The sequence below is a fragment of the Meleagris gallopavo genome, chromosome 9 (genome assembly GCF_000146605.3).
Source record: "Meleagris gallopavo isolate NT-WF06-2002-E0010 breed Aviagen turkey brand Nicholas breeding stock chromosome 9, Turkey_5.1, whole genome shotgun sequence".
Taxonomy (NCBI): domain Eukaryota; kingdom Metazoa; phylum Chordata; class Aves; order Galliformes; family Phasianidae; genus Meleagris; species Meleagris gallopavo.
This window is the reverse complement of record NC_015019.2, coordinates 13,959,542-13,978,371: the sequence shown is the minus strand read 5'-3', so window position 1 is coordinate 13,978,371 and position 18,830 is coordinate 13,959,542. Positions and strand designations below refer to the sequence as shown.

At 42.5% G+C, this 18,830-nt stretch overlaps 2 protein-coding genes across 2 annotated transcripts in view; one reads left to right on the top strand and one right to left on the bottom strand.

Annotated features, from left to right (window-relative positions):
• The first annotated feature begins 384 nt into the window (after nt 1-384).
• ATG4A (autophagy related 4A cysteine peptidase) lies at nt 385-11,057 on the top strand. The gene is made up of 12 exons (XM_019618285.2): nt 385-566; nt 1,638-1,709; nt 2,150-2,248; nt 3,471-3,572; nt 4,412-4,484; nt 5,674-5,753; nt 6,543-6,730; nt 6,845-6,923; nt 7,769-7,914; nt 8,914-8,970; nt 9,794-9,905; nt 10,169-11,057. Exons 3-12 carry the CDS (start codon nt 2,188-2,190, stop codon nt 10,231-10,233), a joined length of 963 nt encoding a protein of 320 aa, XP_019473830.1. The 5' UTR covers nt 385-566; nt 1,638-1,709; nt 2,150-2,187; the 3' UTR covers nt 10,234-11,057.
• A 464-nt stretch (nt 11,058-11,521) lies between these two features.
• The window catches only part of COL4A6 (collagen type IV alpha 6 chain), an 86,688-nt gene continuing 79,379 nt past the window's right edge, over nt 11,522-18,830 (bottom strand). Inside the window, exons 38-46 of the mRNA XM_031554736.1 lie at nt 18,492-18,617; nt 18,055-18,171; nt 17,035-17,196; nt 16,467-16,565; nt 16,040-16,186; nt 15,446-15,562; nt 15,078-15,269; nt 14,564-14,850; nt 11,522-13,960 (exon numbers count right to left, since the gene is read on the bottom strand). Coding sequence (XP_031410596.1) covers nt 13,700-13,960; nt 14,564-14,850; nt 15,078-15,269; nt 15,446-15,562; nt 16,040-16,186; nt 16,467-16,565; nt 17,035-17,196; nt 18,055-18,171; nt 18,492-18,617 — 1,508 coding nt within the window. The 3' untranslated portion in view covers nt 11,522-13,699. The remainder of the gene's footprint in view (nt 13,961-14,563; nt 14,851-15,077; nt 15,270-15,445; nt 15,563-16,039; nt 16,187-16,466; nt 16,566-17,034; nt 17,197-18,054; nt 18,172-18,491; nt 18,618-18,830) is intronic.

Below are 18,830 nucleotides of genomic sequence, written 5' to 3'. Positions count from 1 at the left end.
CCGCGAGGGCTCGCCGGGCGGATCCGGGAGCTGCTGTCCAGCCGTGCGGGCGGGGCGGCTGTGTGACAGCTGCGGTGGGGCGCTGTGCCGCTCTCACGCGGCGCCGTCGTTCTTCCTACGTGAGGAGCGGCGTAGGATCGCGTCTGCTTTGGCTTCATGCTTGCGGTCAGCGCTGTTTCTTCAGGCTGCCGTCTGAAAGACAACGACCGAGGGGCATTTTTACTCTTCCAACAAGCCCCGCTTTAGTCATGAAAGAAAAAGGAAAAAAAAAAAACCAAACCCAAACCCTGCTGCGATCGGACTTCCTTCTCTAATCGGTATTAATTACCGTTAGCCAGTGACGCAGGCAGACCCTCCTCCCCTCCCTCCCTCCCTCCGCAGCCGGGCCGTGCGGCGGCAGCCATGTCGTGCTGTCGGAGCGGGGCGAGGTCTGAGCTCTGCCGTGTTGTGCTCAGTTCTGTCCAGGTATGAAAACCAGATCACTATTCTGTCGGAATACTTAGAAGAATTTCCCGACACCGATGAGCCGGTGTGGATTCTGGGAAGGCGGCACCACCTGAATGAAGGTACCTCTAACGTGAAGACTCTTCTGTGACATGCTGGTTGTGGTGCGGCAGCAGCTTCTCCCTGGAAACAAAACCCCCAGCTGTAGGTAGTGGTACTCAGCCCTGAACGAAACCCCGGTGTCACTGTCTGTCACTGCTGGTGCAGAGACCGCACGACTGGCGGAGTTGTGAGTTCGGTCCCTTCTCATCACCAGATGCTTCAGAAATTAAAACAGATCTGCAGGGAATGGTTGGTGTTGCTGATGTTATTTACCCTTGAGGGGAGCTGTCAGCTATAAAGTGAGATTTCAAAATCATCAGCACAATAACAAATAATAATCTGAGGCGTGTGCTGTAATTTGGTGAAAAGCAATGTTAGCTTTAGCAATTCTATATGATACAGAGATCAGATTTCAGAACTGAGTTTTGCTCCTTGGGGAGGGGACAAGGACAACCCTGTGTTACATGTCAGAGGTAGCAGCTGTCATTGCAGCCATGGTACTGGGACAGCCAAGGGTCCCATACTCAGCCTTGGTGGGCTGAGAGATCCCTTGAAATGCCAGTGGGTCTGAGCACAGCACAGAGAGAAAGCAGCAGGTAAGAGCTTAAGAAATCTTTGAGAGCCTTTGGGGCAATTCTGTAAGTGTATATTTAAAAAAGAAAGAAAAAAGTGACAAGAAAAATTAAGTCAGTATTATTAATATTTTCAAGAAATAACAGTGTATTGGGTTTGGAAGTGATGCATAATTCTATGCTGTTTGGCACATAGGAGTTCTTCACCTTAACTTGCTGTACCAGTTCTTTCCTGAGGACGTAGTTCTCCGTAGCATTTCATTCAAGCTAGACAGAATCATTCCATACACCTTTTACAACTTCACTGCCTAGTAATTATTTCATTCTTAACAATCCAACTTTAACTAAAAGTCTACAAAAGTTCTCAGGTTTAAAAGGTTAAAAAAGCATCTAAGTATTAAAGACTTTATATGTAGAAGCTAACAGGAGTCATCTGTGAATGCTATATATGGGCTATGTAGGAAAAACTGGAATTCCCTGGTTCTAAAAGTTTATTCTTTCCTTCTAAAAACATTCCAGACAAATCTAAGTTATTGTTGGATGTCAGTGCTCGTCTCTGGTTTACGTATAGAAGAAAGTTTTCTCCTATTGGTGAGTATGCTGCAGACCTGTTGTCTCGTTAAAATTAAATAGCAGGAGTAGAGATGGCCTCATGGACTGACAAATGATTTTTACGTTATTACGTTTTGAGCACTGTTATAATTGTTTATGCAAACAGCATATTGAAGTTATTAAAATCTGTGTGTACTTACACTTGCATGTAATCAGGTGCTCGTGTTTGTAAAGCAAGCAGCACATATCTGCGAGTGTTGTTGAAGAATGAAGAGTAAGTCAGCTCCACAAGGAGTACATAAACCTTATTTGTGTTGCGCAGAGATTAGACCAGCAGTGTGGAAATAAAAGCATTGCATCCACAGGACAGTCACTGCAAATTTCAGCAGACCTAACTGGGCTCTTATACTCTGACAGCTTCTCTGTGCTGCTGCCTCCAGTTCAAAGCCCATATTAATTGTGATGAACTTTCCTAATAGGAGGCACTGGTCCTTCGTCTGACGCTGGCTGGGGATGTATGCTGAGGTGTGGGCAGATGATGCTGGCACAGGCACTGATCTGCAGGCATTTAGGAAGAGGTGTGTACTGCTTCTGAGTGAATATCTGTATTGTTTGGAGACCACGTTTCTTCAGTGTGTGTGTGTGTGTAGTATTCCATAAAAGCACAAAACCCAGATTTATTAATAAAACTTTATTTGGTGCTTTGGTAGAAGTTACTGTTGAATTATTCTTGTCTGACTGGGTGAAATCATAGCAGCTTTAAGCAGAGAAATAGAGACAACAGACAGGGAATCCTGCTGCTCTCCATAACTAAGGAAACTGCCTCTATTAGAGGCAGAAGCAGACATGGCAGAGCTGTTGTGGATTTGTTGTGTGAGAGGACTTTCCAGTATGGACCTTGTATTGTTATTTGATGTATGTACACAAATCTCACAAGATTTAAGTAGAGCACGTGGTTTTGAGTAACCTTGGAAGCTCACAGATACTGCAGTAGCTCTCAGTGCTCAGCAGCCATCAGTCAGAATAAGTCTGCAATTGATGACATCTTTGCCATTTAGCCTATGATGATAAAGAACAGTTTAAAGGAAATAGCAAACTGTGAATTCTAGACACTCTAAACAAAATGTAAATTTTAGAGATGAATTGTATGCAGGTTGCACTGAAAGTAATGCCTCCTGTTTATTTCCATGAAAACTACAACAGATACAAAGAGCACAATAACACTATTTGATAGAACAAATTCTCAGCTACAAAACACTACTTTTAAACACAGACACCACCAGTAGCTGTGCATTTAAACCAGCCATGAACAAGAGCCTGCATGCTGCACTCGTGCAAATCTGTGCCAGCAGATGTGACCAGCTGTTGCCACTGCTGAAATGCACCACTCAGTGCCTCAGTGTGCTCACAGCCACTGTTTGGTTTCCAGAGACATTCAGCAAGTCTCAATGAATGACAGTGGATGCCATTTTTTTCTGCATGAAGGAATTCAGTCCCACCCTTTTGTTTCATCCTCACTTGCATGTCAGATGCCATGCTGTCACACTGCCCCTCTGCTGCCATCTGTCACACGGCAGCAAAATGGAATGGGGTATTGGTGGGAATCATGAGTCACGAAGGTTGGAGAAAATCTCTCAGATCACCAAGTCCAACATCATAAAATGGGAGGCATTACTTTCAGGGCAGGATTACTCTTGTGGATTACTCTTGTACCATCTCATTGTGTGCTTACTACTCTCCAGAAATCTGATCAGGATAATGGAAACATTATGTTTTTATAATCTTTGTGTTTCCACTCAGATTGGCAATGGGAAAAACACAAAGAACAACCAGAAGAATATCACAGAATCCTCCGATGCTTTCTAGACAGGAAGGATTGCTGTTATTCCATCCACCAGATGGGTAAGAACAAACAGACTTTCTGTTTCATTTTCTACTGAAATTCCTACTGTACTGAAACTTAATACTGAAACTTAATACTGAAACTTAACTGAAACCTGTTAATTCATAACTTTAAGTATGGTTATGAAGGCAGTGTGTGTGTTTAGATCTAAAAATGCATGTGGATGGCTGTGGGGTATAATAGCACAGAAGTGTTATTCACTGAGACCTAAATAAAAGCACACGCTAGAATCTGTCCCCTGATCAACTGTGTAAGCCTTGGGTACCAGGGTCAGTAATATTAAAATAGACAGTTACGGAGCTTATTGGTGTAATCTGTAATAGTTTGTAATAATTATTTGTAAATCTTACTTTTGTTCAGAAATTTTATTAAAGGAACTGCCAGTACTTGAAGGGAGCTTATAAGCAGGAGGGTGAGCGGCTGATAGTCGGAATAGGGAATGGCTTTAAACTAAAATTCTTTATTCTGAGAGGGCGGTGAGGCCCTGGCACAGCTGCTCAGAGCTGTGGGTGCCCCATCCCTGGAGGCCACACTGGATGGGGCCATGAGCGGCCTGGGGGGGAGGGGCAGCCAGCCCACAGCACGGCTTGGAGCTTGATGGGCTTTAAGGTCCCTTCCAACCCAACCATTCTGTGATTTTATGGTTCTGTGAACTAACAACAGTAAGGATTTGAAAAAAGCGTAGGTTGAGAAAATAATTGTTATTGCTAAATATAGTTTGCAGTTACTCAAAACTTCTTATATAACCATGGCATTGAATATTTTTTGTTATTGGATTCTTTGTGATCTCTCTTTTCTTCTGTGTTTGTGGTTTGTTTTTTCCCCTTCACAAAAACAGCACAGATGGGTGTTGGAGAGGGGAAATCGATTGGAGAGTGGTTTGGACCAAATACAGTTGCTCAAGTATTAAAGTAAGTCAGATCCTACCAGCTCATTCAGAATGTACTCCCCCAGGGCACCTCACTCAGAGATCAGGATAAGGCCCAGGCAGGGTTTTGAAGGCTGCATCTGCCTATCTCAGAATCAGGGATACATTTATTGTGTGTTTACAAGTGCAACGTGGGGTATGGTGGGCAGGAACTGAATTGGGAATGGGTGAACTCTAGATTTTAGTACAGTAAGAGCCTGAGAAAGAGAAACTTGAAGTTGTTCTCAGCTGCTGTGCTGTTTGTATGCCCTAATCAGTAGCCACCACAGATGTCTGCTTCTTTCTGCACAGAGGCACAGCCTTAGCAGGTCAGGAGTGCTACCAGGTAGGTTAGGCTGGCAGTATGAAACGTCAGAGGGAAGCCAGCTGGGTCAAGGGGGAACTGAACTGCAATTGTGAGCAGTTGTGCCACCCACAAAAGATGGGCAGCTCCTCAGAGTCTCGAAGTCTTAGAAGAGCTGGCTTTGCTCAGTTCTTGGAGGGATAAGAGCACACCCTGAACCCCAGCACTTCTCACTGCTAAGTTCTTCATGGGTTAGTGCTCACATCTGGGCTTTTCTGGCTTATGTCAACAGCTAACTCTGCCGGTGCAGCTTCAGATTGTAGCTCCCTTCCCCAGAGGTCTGGATTTCACACAAATGAACAGAAACTTCTGTATCCCACCTAACTTTTGGATGCCCAGATTCTTTTAGCTTTTAATGTCCAATTCTACTTTGCACACACACACAGAAATAGTTCCACTGAATTCAGTAGAACTTCTTATGCAAAAATTAATATGCAAAGCTGGCAAAGGAAATTTTTCCTTTCCTAGACAATGACAGACACGATGGGCAAGATTCCATTGCGTAGGCTGTTAAATGCAATACAAAGTAGCAAACTTAATTACGTGGTTGAGCTGTTACTATCACTGCAATTGGCAGTGAGACAAAACAGTTTTCACACTGTACAGTGTACATGCTTTTCCTGGTACCACTCAGTATCTATTTTTCCAAATATATTAAATGTTTAATATTCAAAGATTACTCCTTATTGCACCAAGACTTTCAAAAATCCAACAAGTTTGCTTTTCCAAAGGAAAAAACCCCAAACTTTTAATTACTCAAGAATCATCTATTTTTTCCAAGAATAAGTACCCTTTGGGGCTAACTAGTTCATGTTAATTTGTTCTCTAGGAAGCTTGCTTTATTTGATGAATGGAATTCATTGGCTGTTTATGTATCTATGGACAACACAGTGGTCATTGAAGACATCAGTAAGTGAAATATTAGTACTCCTATAGCTGTTTCTGATAAGACTTCATTTTCCCAAATGTATCTAAACATGAACAAAATACTTCAGGGCCACCTGTATTCCTTCCTGGTGTAAGAAAAGGGATAAAAAAATCACAAACTCAGGTTTGCATGTCCAAAACTAAAGCCACTGTGCAGCTGGGGAGAAGACAAAAATGGTCTGTGCTATCTAAACTCTTAGCCCAGAGATGGAATGAGGTTGCAGTTTATGTAAATTGGTTTTAATGCAGGGTTTGTGAAAGAGTTGTGCTTTTTGTAGGCAAAAAAAGCAGATCCTGGCACTGAGAAATGCACGGCCTTGCTTAATTTACAGTCCTAAGAAAGGTGGATTTACAAGTGAAGCTTAACCATAGTCCACCTCTGCTTCAGTTCCTGTTGTTTTCTTTACGCTCACATCGTTGGGTGCAAAGAGTTCCTCAAGGAGTTCCTGATGTCATCATCTCTGCCGTTTCATTTCTGTGACGTTTTACAGACGAGTCTTGAGCATATTAATAATACCAATAGTAAATGTCATTTCAGGCTTAAATTTTCATCTCCCAGTCATCAATGCAGTGTCTCACTTGGATGTGCCAGCACATTCTGTCTGCTAGAATTACTTCTGCTAAACAGCTATAATTAATTTCCGTGCCCTGCTCGTTTTATCTTGGGAGCTCTATGAAGATCTCTGGCACAGCAGCCTAATTTATTTCAGAGAGGAAGATCTACTTTGTGTTCCTTTGTGCACCGACTGATTTCTGGTTTTATTCCCACAGAGAAGATGTGCTGGTCCCCTCCCCAGAGCAGCAGCACAGCCCATAGCAGTGCACATTTGCACAGAAGTGCTCTTGGCCGGAACAGGAACACAGCAGGACTCTGCACAGGCTGGAAGCCCCTCTTGCTTATTATACCTCTACGACTAGGGATAAATCACATAAATCCAGTATATATTGATGCATTTAAAGTAAGTTTTTTTTTTCCCCAATGAATTGGTTGTCATTGTCAAATAAGTTCAAGTATCTGCGAGATCAGTAAACAAATCAACTATAATTTCCTTTTCCTCCCTTTGAATTCCTAGGAATGCTTTAAGATGCCACAGTCTTTGGGAGCATTAGGAGGGAAACCAAATAATGCCTATTATTTCATAGGATTTTTAGGTAAGGAAAAAGGGAAACTTATTCAAAATATGCAGATGGTCAAAAGAGAAATTTCTGGGGGGAGAGTGTATGCAGTTTAATTATGAATCTTTAAAGAAAAATCAGAGTACAGTTAAAGAGATGAAGAAGCGTACCTAAAGTATTTCAGCAACAGCATGATGTGTCCCTTTACAGAAGCAGAAAGGTAACAGCAAAGCTAGATGCAAAAAGAAGTAATGACAGGCAAAAACAGCACACCGATGCTGATAGCATTCAACAAGTATATTGGTCAACTGCCACTTCTCTTAATTTCTTGTATTTCAGATGTGTTCTGATAGTGGTGTCTTTTCCACCTTCTTGCAGATCTTCTTGTATCGTGTATTCCTTTAATTGTTGTAAATACAGTCATCCAGACTTTGGCCCATAGGTTTATGGATGTTTTGTTCTTTTGTAAAACCTGAGCTGTTTTAGGCACTTTTGTTCCAATTTCTGAATGAATGCTAATGGGATTACAGATTTAATTTCTGGCCATCCTGTACCTTTTGATCTTGGAATGTTAGGGATTACAGCAGTTGAGATTTAAAAAAAAAGAAAGTACTGGATCTCACATGGGAAAAGGAAAGTATGTGAGAAAGATAGAACACACCAACCAGAAAATCTGCAGTAATAGGTCACAATAGAAAATTACAGTAAATATCTGGTGGAAAAATTGTGTCTAAGCTTTTTGATTCTCCTCAGGAATCCCTAAACAGAAGACCTGGATAAATTGTCACCACAGTCAATGTTAATTTTGGTTTTGCAGTTCTGGACTTAGCACTCATTAAAGTCACTTGTTTGTTTTCAACATATGGGTGTCATCCATGCAGGCAATGAGCTGATCTATTTGGACCCTCACACCACCCAAAGCTTTGTAGATTCAGAAGAGAACGGCACAGTTGATGACCAGAGCTTCCACTGCCAGCAAGCCCCCCACAGAATGAAGATCATGAATTTGGACCCTTCAGTAGCTTTAGTAGGTGTTAGAAAGTAATAAATGCAAGTATTTTATTTCAAACTAAGGGCAAGAATGTGTTTCTTGAATAGGATCGAGATCACAAAGCTGTCTTTTATCAACATATAGCATCAAGATCACATAGCTGCTTCTTCAACACATAGCTACATTAACTACACAGATGCATTAATCTTAGGTCACACAGGCACTGTCTGTTTGCATGGCAGGGAGCTACCTTCAGTTTCTTTGCTGAGTGCATTTACTGTGTGCAAGCAGCATGTGTGTAGTGGTTAAAGGAATGGAGTCAGGCTTATTTGTTTTATTCTATTGCTGTCTTACAAGCTTGATCACTCTGGACAAGTTATTTATGATATCATAATTTAAAAATCTGTAAATGGAGTTATTTGTAGAGGTTATCCAACATATGTTACAGCGTTCCATAGGCACCTGTTGTATCTGAAGAAATCTGACCCCGTGCCATTATCCTCTGGTAGGGATTTGGCAGTTGTCACCTATGAGATGTGGGTCTGTAGCTTTAAACAAGATACCAGCGTCTTTCATTCACTGACATATTGCTATTATTATTGCTACTTCCTAGAAAGTATTTTGATTTTTTTTTTTAAATACTTATCTATGTAACTTTACAACATCTGGAATAATGCAGTGAGCCAGACAAAGCCATAATGAAGAACAAATATTTCCAGCACAGGTACCATACGGAAAGTGATCCTTAGGTTATTATATCTGTGAGGCTGGGCTCTTGGAGCTGGCCGTGGCTCCATGACAGAGCACACAGCAGCTGCTGCATGCTTTTGATTGATTGGTTTGCTGGGGTTTGCAGGGCCTTGTGCCACTCTTGGGTTCTTGCCCTGAACTGCCACATATTTGGGGTCTTTCATTGAGTGGCCACAGGGGGAATCAGCATATTGCTGCTCACACTGCTTTACCTGCTGCACTGTGGATTTGTAATTTGCAAAATAACACTGTTGTATTTTTGTTGTTTGCTTTTTCCCCCCTCAGGGCTTCTTTTGCAAAGAAGAATGTGATTTTGATAACTGGTGCAGTCTCGTACAAAAGGTAACAGTGGCAAGTGACCATCTCTGTTCACTCTATAGGAATTTATGGTCTTGGTTGGTTGTTGGTTGTTTTTTTTTTCCTAAACCAGAAACTCCCATTTCATTTATCTCTGTATTCACATGAAAAGAGCCATAGAGAAGAGTGCATTAACACAGTGGGGTAAGAGTGTTGCTGTGATGTTAAGCAGAAATTGTTCAATGCTTTGACAGCCAGGAACCCTGCCACTTGACAAATGGGTGGAAACAGATACCCTTAAAGGGGTATATACACCTCTAAAGGCGTTTCTGTGAAACAAACAAAAAAAAAGCAAACAGCTGAGGAAAACAGTTTGTATATAATTGTAATATATCAGGAGGTGACATCTCTTCGAAGAGCAGTAGCACTTGGCTTCAGTAACAGCTTGCTTCTCCTGATCAAAACTCATCCTTCCAAATCTCCAAAAAAATTGGAGCTGATCTGTCTTTTATCACAGCATTCCACACAGGCGCTTTTCTTCTAAAAGGCAGAAAATATTGAGCATTCTTGGTGTCTGGCTGCTACATGTAAACCAAATCACAGGTGTGTAGAAATCAAAGCTGGTTATAAGACAGTGATATCTTGTAGTACAGTTCAAGAGATCTGTCTGCCAGGTATGTTTTTAATGAGCAAAATGTTAGAAATCTATGGTACTCAAAATATAACAGGACCTCACAGTATGTCTGCATAAAGCCTTTGTTTCCTGATAAATACACATAATGAAAGGATGTTTTTATTGAACAGACACTTAACTGTGCTTTAAGGTTCTCTCAAGGCATCATTTTAAATGAAAGTATTCTGTCTTCAGGAGATTCTAAAGCAACAGAGCCTACAGATGTTTGAGCTGGTCCAGAAGCACCCGCCCCACTGGCCTCCGTTCATACCTCCAACAAAGCCAGAAGTGACAACTACAGGAGCAGGTATGGTGTGGGCTGAGAGCCTCCTGTGCAGTTCAGTGTCCCTCCTTAGCAAAGAGAAGAACAGTCACAGGTGGAATAACTCTGCTTTCCTAAGCATCAAGCGATACCTATCTGCCACCTGTCCAAACAATCCATACAACTGCTAGCACAGATTTACTTATTTTTATCAGTCTTAGAAGGTACTTTTCTGGAATGTGTTTTTCAAAGCTTTTTCTTTTAAGTAAATAGTCAGGCACTGCTTTAGCATCACTTCTGTTTTGCAGAACTCATTGAATCTACTGACAAGCTGTTTGAATTGGAAGAAGAATTTGAAATCCTGAGTGTATGAAGGAAACTGCTGTGACTCTTCTGAGTGCTGAACACATTGCTAATATCATTGCATTGACTTACAGCCATGTTAGCCCCAAAGTGCCTGAAATTATGGAAAAAACAGAGCACAGAATCCGAGTAGCATCCAAAACTCCAACGACAGCTTAACAAGAGCTTCCCCGGATGGAAAGGCAATAAAAGCTCTTGTTGTAAGATGCTTAATGGGAATCTCTTTTCAGTATCTTACCTGAAGACAAATGGGCCTTTGAGATTAAGGCAGAAATGAGCGTATTGCTGGGCTCTATGTTTGGAGAAAGGGATAACCCAAATGGATATTTCTTGCTCTCATAATAATGCAATAGTTTAGTTCTTAAAGCAAAACAGTCTTCAATTAAGGAGGATGTTTACTTCTGTTCCCTCCTGTGGGCTGCATCATAGAAAAAAATACGTTGTCTTGTTTAAAAGATCGACTGGATCATGAGAAAATTGTTTCCTTGTTAAATATTTTAACATGTATCTGAGCAACCACACTTTATTACAAAAATGTTTCTGTAAAAGGAACTGTGTCTAATGTATACATTTTGCAATAGCCTTCCTGCTTCTGGGAGACCTCGAGAGGAACGGGAGACTCAAATAGTTGATACAGATCACAACCACTGTTATAGTTATGGTATATTTCACCTTGACCTTAACATCAAAATCATTGAAACTTAGGTTATTTCTTTCAGAGCTAAAAAGAGTCAAAGGTGGTTTAACTGTACCTTATTTATTTTAAAGTAGATTTACACAAACTTCTGTTACAGCACTTTATCTGTGCATCTAATAAATTTCTTAAGCTTTTCATAGGTTGTATGCTGCTATATTTTGTTAATTTGTTCGTGTGAAATAAATGCAAACCAGGTTATGTTAAGACTTAATATATACACATAGACAGATTGCATCATTGTTACTTGAGTTATTGCCTTTTGAGATCTGTTGTGGTCTAAGTGCCTTAATGTTACAGGTTGATCAGAGCAGCCTGGGCAGTTGTATTTCTATAAGGCAGAGTATCTCTCTCGCAGCCCTAAGAAAAACAATTTAAGGCAAAGATCTTTTACTCCATGCTAAAGATCCACCAGGCAGTCCCCAGGGTGGTCATTTTGTCATGACAGAGCGATGAACGTGAACTGCAGAGTTTCATCTTCACCAATAAAAACACATGGAGAAATACTGAATGCTGTCTCCTCTCACTTGCACCTCCTGAAAAGGGCCAGTGTGATACTGAAGGAAAGAGCTAAGAAGAGCCTGTTTCGTCTTGTTTAATGTTTATTAAACACAGCTTGGAAATTATACACTTAGAAAAAACAGCACTTTTTCTCCTCCTCTTCCCAGGGATTAGCTGCACGCCTTCTGAGCAGCTGGAGGAGCTCTGCAGGGCCAAGCCCTCCTAAGCTGTGAGCTGTTTGCTGCACGAGCGTGCTTTCTGGGTGAGCAGCAGGAAAAGGCCATTTGTGGAACTCGGGAAGTTTGGGTATCGATAGCAACAGGGCTTGCAATAGAAGCATACTTCTCTAAAGATACTGGCATGTTCAATGCATAAAGTTCTAATCCTGAAAAAAACACGTTTCATGTGTTCGTGTTCAAAAATCGAGTCTGCAAACACACCTGACTGACACTTCTTATAGCACCATGGAAGCCCCATTGCTGAAAACTTCCCAGAGTTAATTGCACACATTTTCAGCACACGGTGAGCACTGCTGTGTGCACACAGCACGTGTTTGCCTACACCAGGAGCACAATATGCTCAGTATGCAAGGACAGCTAAAAGTAAATTCGATATTCTGCACTAAAGGATCATCAGTCAGGAGCACTACAACATCTTAAAGGGCAATTGCAAAATACATCCAAAGCAGCTGCGGATCTTTCACAAGCAGGGAAGAGTTAAATGAAAGACTAAAAATTCTCATCACAAACTCTCTCCTCATCTCTACTGTGGTTCAACTCTGAACACACAGAGCTCTCTGACTCCAATCTGGGAAAATAACATTGTTTTATGCATATAAATAACCACTGCAGATTCATAGAATGCTTTGGGTTGGATGGGACCTTACAGATCACCTAGTTCCACCCTCAATCATTGAAGATAAAAACAGTGTCTGCTCAAGTATTTTGCTGGATAGAGCTACACCTCTAGCAACTAGTAGAGAAAAAGTACTTGAAATTCATGTCTCAGTCTTGTATTAATAGTAATAATCTGACAATTTGTCTTCAAAATCTTTAAGCCGAGGCAATAGTGTATTTGCAAGGCACTTCCTTCAGACGTCCTGGAATGTCAGTATGTAAGGGTTTTGTGCACATCACTAGAAAGAGAAATCGATAATCACACCTCTAGCCCGACCTAATGAATTCATGTAACTGTTAGCATCCTTTTTCATGGCTTTCCCTCAAAATACGTAAGGATAATACAATTAGTAGCACTTCTCTTTAATTATGCCCTCTAGGAATGTGGGATTACGATAGAAATGCAATTTTTAAAACGAGCAGAATACAGCAAGCAGCCCAGAGGAAGAACACAATCGATCGCGAGTGTAGAAATAATAAATGTACGTCTCGTAACTAACTGCTTTCTTCTGTATTTGCAGAAGCATTGCATGCTAGCTGGCAGGCCTCTACTTTTTATACACACACAGCTTGTATAATTACACAAAACTGTGCCAAGGCAACCTCTGAAGGAAGATTAAGGTTTGCAGTAATGAAGTGTTTCTGGTGGCTGTGCGTCATTTGACTGCAAGGAGATAAGAACAGGCCTTGAAGGAAACTTTTTACTGGAATACAGTTAGAGCTATGAAAAATGCTGGAGGTGGTTTGGACTCAAAATCAACTGTGGATATGAGTTTGGATTAGAATTGATTACCTATCACTGGAGCCAAAGAACATCCCCACCTGTTGTATAAGCAAAGCAAAACATTCATCTTCAATTCCCTAATCAGGTCAGTTATCAACCACTTCTGCTTAGTGTTTCAAAGTCACCTACAGTGCATTACAAAATTTGGGTAGTTCTGCATTTCATAGGAGAATGTGTGTTCATTCCCTCGCACGAGGCCAGGTACCGCTTGCAGGGACGCTAACAAAGCACAACTTTGCAGATGTGTCTCCTGGTGGCAGTTGGTGCACGCCTTGCTCAGGGCAGTGGTGTATGTGAGATGCCAGTTATGCTTCAGTCTGAATAAAGAACTCCCAGAGACTTTCTGAGGTAGCCATGAATGAAGAAGCAGCCCCAAACAACAGCAGAGAAATAGCATAGCACCATGATCCACAGAATGGCTTTCTGAGCACCGGTCTTTCCCTTGTGTGCGAAGTCCTGGACTTGAATTAGATTTTTGTGGAATTCTGGCCATCTTGATTCCTTTATTAACCACACACAAAACAGGTTTATGAATTTATCTCCTTCACATCAGTGATGCCTACTCTCAGGTAACAAAGGCTGTTCATGCTTTGCTTTTCTGTTACAAGTTCTTCATGCACACTTGGCAGCGGCTGACCCTCGTCCGAAGCTGTCCTGCTTTCAGAGTTTCGGAGGGAGGAGCACCAACAAACTGCTGCGACTGCTCAACAGTGGTCAGCCAGAAGCTGTATTTGTTTGCAAAGTAGTGGCATGTTCCTCTGGCACCATTGCATTCAATGAAGGGCGTAGCACGGAAATCCTCCAGGCAAGAACCAGGTGAGACAAGGGACTGACCTCCACCCTCTGCACCAGCTGCTGTGTGCTGAAATAAAGATGTCCATTTAAGTGAGTGCAAAGGAACAGAAGAGGAGGCAATAGGGCAGTCTTCAAGTTCTGTAGTTGTGAAAAGTAGAACAGGCAAACAAATGTATAACTTGGTTATTTGTATCTAAGTCTTGAGTCAGGGCTAGAGGCAAAGAAGCAAAGGCATTTGCTTATGCTGAATATGCAGTCCTTGTATAAAGGAAATCCAGTTTTGCAATTGCAAAGTGGGAAAATGAGGAGACAATAATGCTGACTTCATAGTTTTCTAATGACCTTACAGTACTGTGCTTCAAGGGGATTGCAGTGGAAATAATATTCCAGAAGACAGAGGAGATTAAGGAAATACTGCAGCTTAATTGGTGTTTCTGCACTTGAAGGTTTGAAGCACAATGAGTATTTGTGGCAATGCAGAACTACTGCTTCGGTTTTACTACCGGACTTGAGCAGTGCACACGAAAAGGCCAGATAAATGGGAACAAATGGCCAATAGCAGACCTGCTGATAAAGAAGTTGCTACGAGCAACTCAGCTAATTCAGTCTCAGTGATGAGATCTAAAAAAAACGTGTAAAACTGCCATGGCAGTAGCAATGGTATCCTTACCATTAGGAAGGAGTATCCTATCCAGAGGCTGCGCCAACCAACAGGACACTGTGGGATGGTGATATCCTGGCTGTGCACAGCCACAGCCTGGGATGGTGCTTCGCACACGGAGCAACGACTGATGTACTGTGGGATCTGATTGCTGTTCACTGGCATCATGGGGATGGGAGCAGTGGTGGACAGCCAGTAGGACTTGTCGTTTCGGCTGGCGTAGTAGCACACTTCATTGATGTTGCAGTAAATAAAAGGCATAGTGCTGAAGCGGGGCAAACAAGAGCCAGCAAAACCTGGAATAATTGGGGAAACAGTCATACCAAGCATCTGCCAAATGTTCCGGCTCATACACACTAGCCAAGAGTAGCATAGCACTGCACAAGTGACACTGCTTCCACAGCAGATTCTGGCCAAGGAGACTTTCCCTACAGCAGCTGTCAGCAGTACCAATGAAAACCGCACATTAGAAACAGGGTTTTGGCCCACATCGTTTATGCCTGGGAGAAGCCCGTCAACTCACCGAGATCCTGGTTGTGTGATTTTTCCTGCCCCTCCACGTACAACAAGCTGTAGCCATCCCAGAGCTTGTTCATGCCAATGGGACAAGGTGGGATTTGGTCTGACTGGCTGTGCTTCACTAAGGTGTACCCGACACCCACGCTCCGACCAGGCATTCCCGGCAAGCCAAGCGCGCCTGGCTTTCCAGCGGCACCTAGAAGACAATGACATGACAATCTTCCTTACTGAAGATAAAATTTACTTCATTGCAGATACAAAGCAGAAGATCGTGTACATCCCCAGTCTCCCTAAGGTAACTGATTTGGTTTCTTCAGAATTTATGGAAAAAGAAAAGTCTAATGACCTGTGCTCTGCAAATCATGCCATTACCTTCAAATCCCTGAGGTCCTGGGGCACCCAAAGGTCCCGGGTCACCAGCTATGCCAGGTGATCCAGGTAAACCATCGCGTCCTTTCAAACCAGATCTGCCTGGCAGGCCCTTTGCACCTGAAATCATATATGGTTACTACTATCGTTACCTCAGTCCTACAACTCTATTCACAAGCAGAAATCTGTTACCTATGGCCATACTGAGAGCTCACTCTTAAACAGTTCTAGATACAACCTAGTGGTAGCAGCCCAGGCTGAAGTTCAGATCACTTCTCCAGTAGCAGTATTCCACTGACACTCCAAATAATTCTCAGTAGTGAATCACTTTCAGGATCACTCCACCTGCTGCTACCAAAGCTGGCATCATATCAGCTATACCACAGCTGCTGCTCCTCACTCTGCAGTGCTCACTCGAAAGCACTATCAAAGTGCATGACAAGAATTTATCAAGCATGTTCTAACAATAGTAAAACATGGTGTTTGTATGTTTTTGGCTTGAATTATTTCCATTGCTAGAAAAACTTTCATAATGCACTGAAAGTAGTATTCCTCTTCCAAAAGGCCAGAAAGTCAGTGATCTGAGTGTGTTTTTACCTGGCTTTCCAACCGGGCCCTGGAATCCAGGATCTCCATCAAAGCCAGGAACACCATCAATCCCTGGCAGACCCGGTAAGCCTGCAGGGGCTGTGATTTCTTCTGCCTGTGGGGTTATACCTGGAGCCCCTGGTTGGCCAGGGAGACCTGCACACAGTGTAAGAGACAGTGTAAGTACATCACAAAAAGGTGCACGGCTTTGACAACAATACTGACATAAACAAAAGCATGTTTAATTAAAGCTGCCTTAATACATCAGCACTGGGTATCTTTCTAAAACGTGATAAACTAAGCTCTTTCTAATTTATTTCAATTCTCTAAGAAACCAAGAAGCCCCCCAGATAAGCCAATTAGGAGAACTCTGGAACTTTCTCTACCCCAAACCATTTGCAACAAAGTAAAGCTTTTCCAATTCTCTGGCACTCACCTCGGCGTCCCATTTCACCTTTCAGTCCAGGGTAACCAGGATCCCCTGGAGGCCCATCTTTACCTGGCATCCCCATAAGACCAGGCTCGCCTCTGACACCTGCAAAGGCACACAGATGAGACCTCAGAGGCTGAGCATGAGGTTCTGATTCCCCAGCTGGGGCAGTGAGAAACACACTGATGGCAGGAATGAGAACACTATTTCTGCTCTGAGACAGAGGGGACCATGACCCTTCAGGAACTCTGTGCCCACATTCATGTCCAGAATGGCTGCAGAGCCTTGAGACGAGAATTTCCACTGCTACATAATTACACTTGATTGACAATATTCTTCCATGTGGACATCAAGTACCCAGAAAAAAAAATAGTAAGAAAATTAAAAAGTCATGTGGGACACACTGACTAGCACCTGGAGCCGGCCTCACGTTACCAGCTGTAGGTCAAACCTGCATGGGCAGAAAGGAAAAACAGACAACACAATGCAGTCACAGACACTACACAATAACCATTCATACTGTCATGGTAACAGCTGCCAAACGACTCCCAGACACTTTTCATGGCAAGATTACCTTTGAATCCAGATACGCCAGGGAGTCCAATGGGACCAGCAGGTCCTACATCACCCTTACCACCTTGCAAGCCAGGAACACCAGGGAAACCTGGATTGCCTGTGTCACCTTGGTCAAAAGCTGGTCCAGGGGGCCCTCGTGGTCCCGGAGGACCTGGAAGACCTAAAGACAAAGTGATAATTGGCACAATCTCCTACTGAGGCAAAGCAAATGCTATTGCTATCACCACTGGGTCATTCTAGTGGACGGTCATTGTTTGGCTGTTTGTATTTCCAAGATTGTCCTCCTCCCAAATGAAAAGAACCAGGCCTCAGTTACTTACGTAAACGCAGGTATGAGAAACCTTTAAATCCTTTTGACCACAGTCATCTTACTTCAAATCCTGGGCCTGAGCGCATATAGCCCTCATCCCAGCTGGTAGTTAGCCTGGTGACCCACATACTCCCTTGGAGAACAACAGCAGTGGCTTCAAATGTCTGGCCAGGAAAAGACTCAGTCTCAGCCTCTTCGATAAGGCTGTTAGGCAATGAATAGGCACTAATGCTATCATGACAGACCTTTCAAACTTCAAGGTAAACTTGCTACTGACCTTAGAACAAATCATTCCCTATGTATCTTTGAGTAGCAACAACGTTTTGCTGCCTCTCAGTTCCCACAGATAACTTCTAAATTTCACAAGGAGCCTGTAATTACAGCTGTAGAAACCACAGTCCAAATAATATGTTGGACCTTAGTAGTTACCTTAGTGCCTGAGTCTGTCTTCAACATCACAATGGGTGAAATGAGTATTGATCACAGAGCTTTATTAATAGGCTATATCAAACCAGGATTAAATAGCAGGAACTGAAAACAGAGCTCCTTATCCTCAAGCCTTGATCTAAAAATCAGATTATTAAAGCAATGTTACTCTAAGTCATTATCCTCAAGAGTTCTTCAAGAAAGTGTATTAAAAATAACCCACAAAAACTAACAGAAATCTTTTTAGCTACTCTACTCCCCTTATGAGGTCTGTCTCCATACCTGAACTCCCATCAAGTCCTGGATGGCCAGCATCCCCAGGTCTCCCACGTATATCAGAAGGAAGAGAAACTCCAGGAGTTCCTGGCAAGCCAGGCAGTCCCACAGGACCTGGGGGACCTAGAGTAAGAAATACCAAGTAAGAAAGTGTATCCCAAGCTCTCAGTCATAGAGCTGATATGAACAGAATGAGTGGCTGAGAAGTATAAATTGAGGAGAACAAAGGGAAAGAAATTGCTATTTTCTGCTGTTCAGACAGTGTAAGAACTACGCAGCAGTTTCTCAACCATATAAGCACATCACAGATTTAATATTTACCTGTGAGATTACTGTCTACTTCTGTGACTTTAGGAGTTCTCTCTGGTAATTCCTCTAGCTGTGCAAACCCATCAGCCTGAGTTGCAACACATTCCACCAGGCTTACAAACATCAGTACTTACCCATGTCTCCTGATGAGCCTTTTGGCCCTGGGAATCCTACAGCTCCTCTACCCAGGCCTGGAGAACCTTCCTCACCCTTCAGACCAGGGAGACCCGCAGGGCCTTTCAGTCCAACTTCACTCAGACCTAATTAAAGATGGTTAAAGAAGAAAGCCTATTCAAATAATCTACTAGCAGTTAATTCATTACACAAATAGAACACAGCTATCATTCTAATTTTACACAACAAAGCTGTCTATTTTCACACACAAAATTTCAAAGCCTGGCTTTGAAATGCTACTTTACAAGATTATTGTAACCAAACAAGTCCCTTTGGAAAGGTTTTCCTCCTTCAGATTT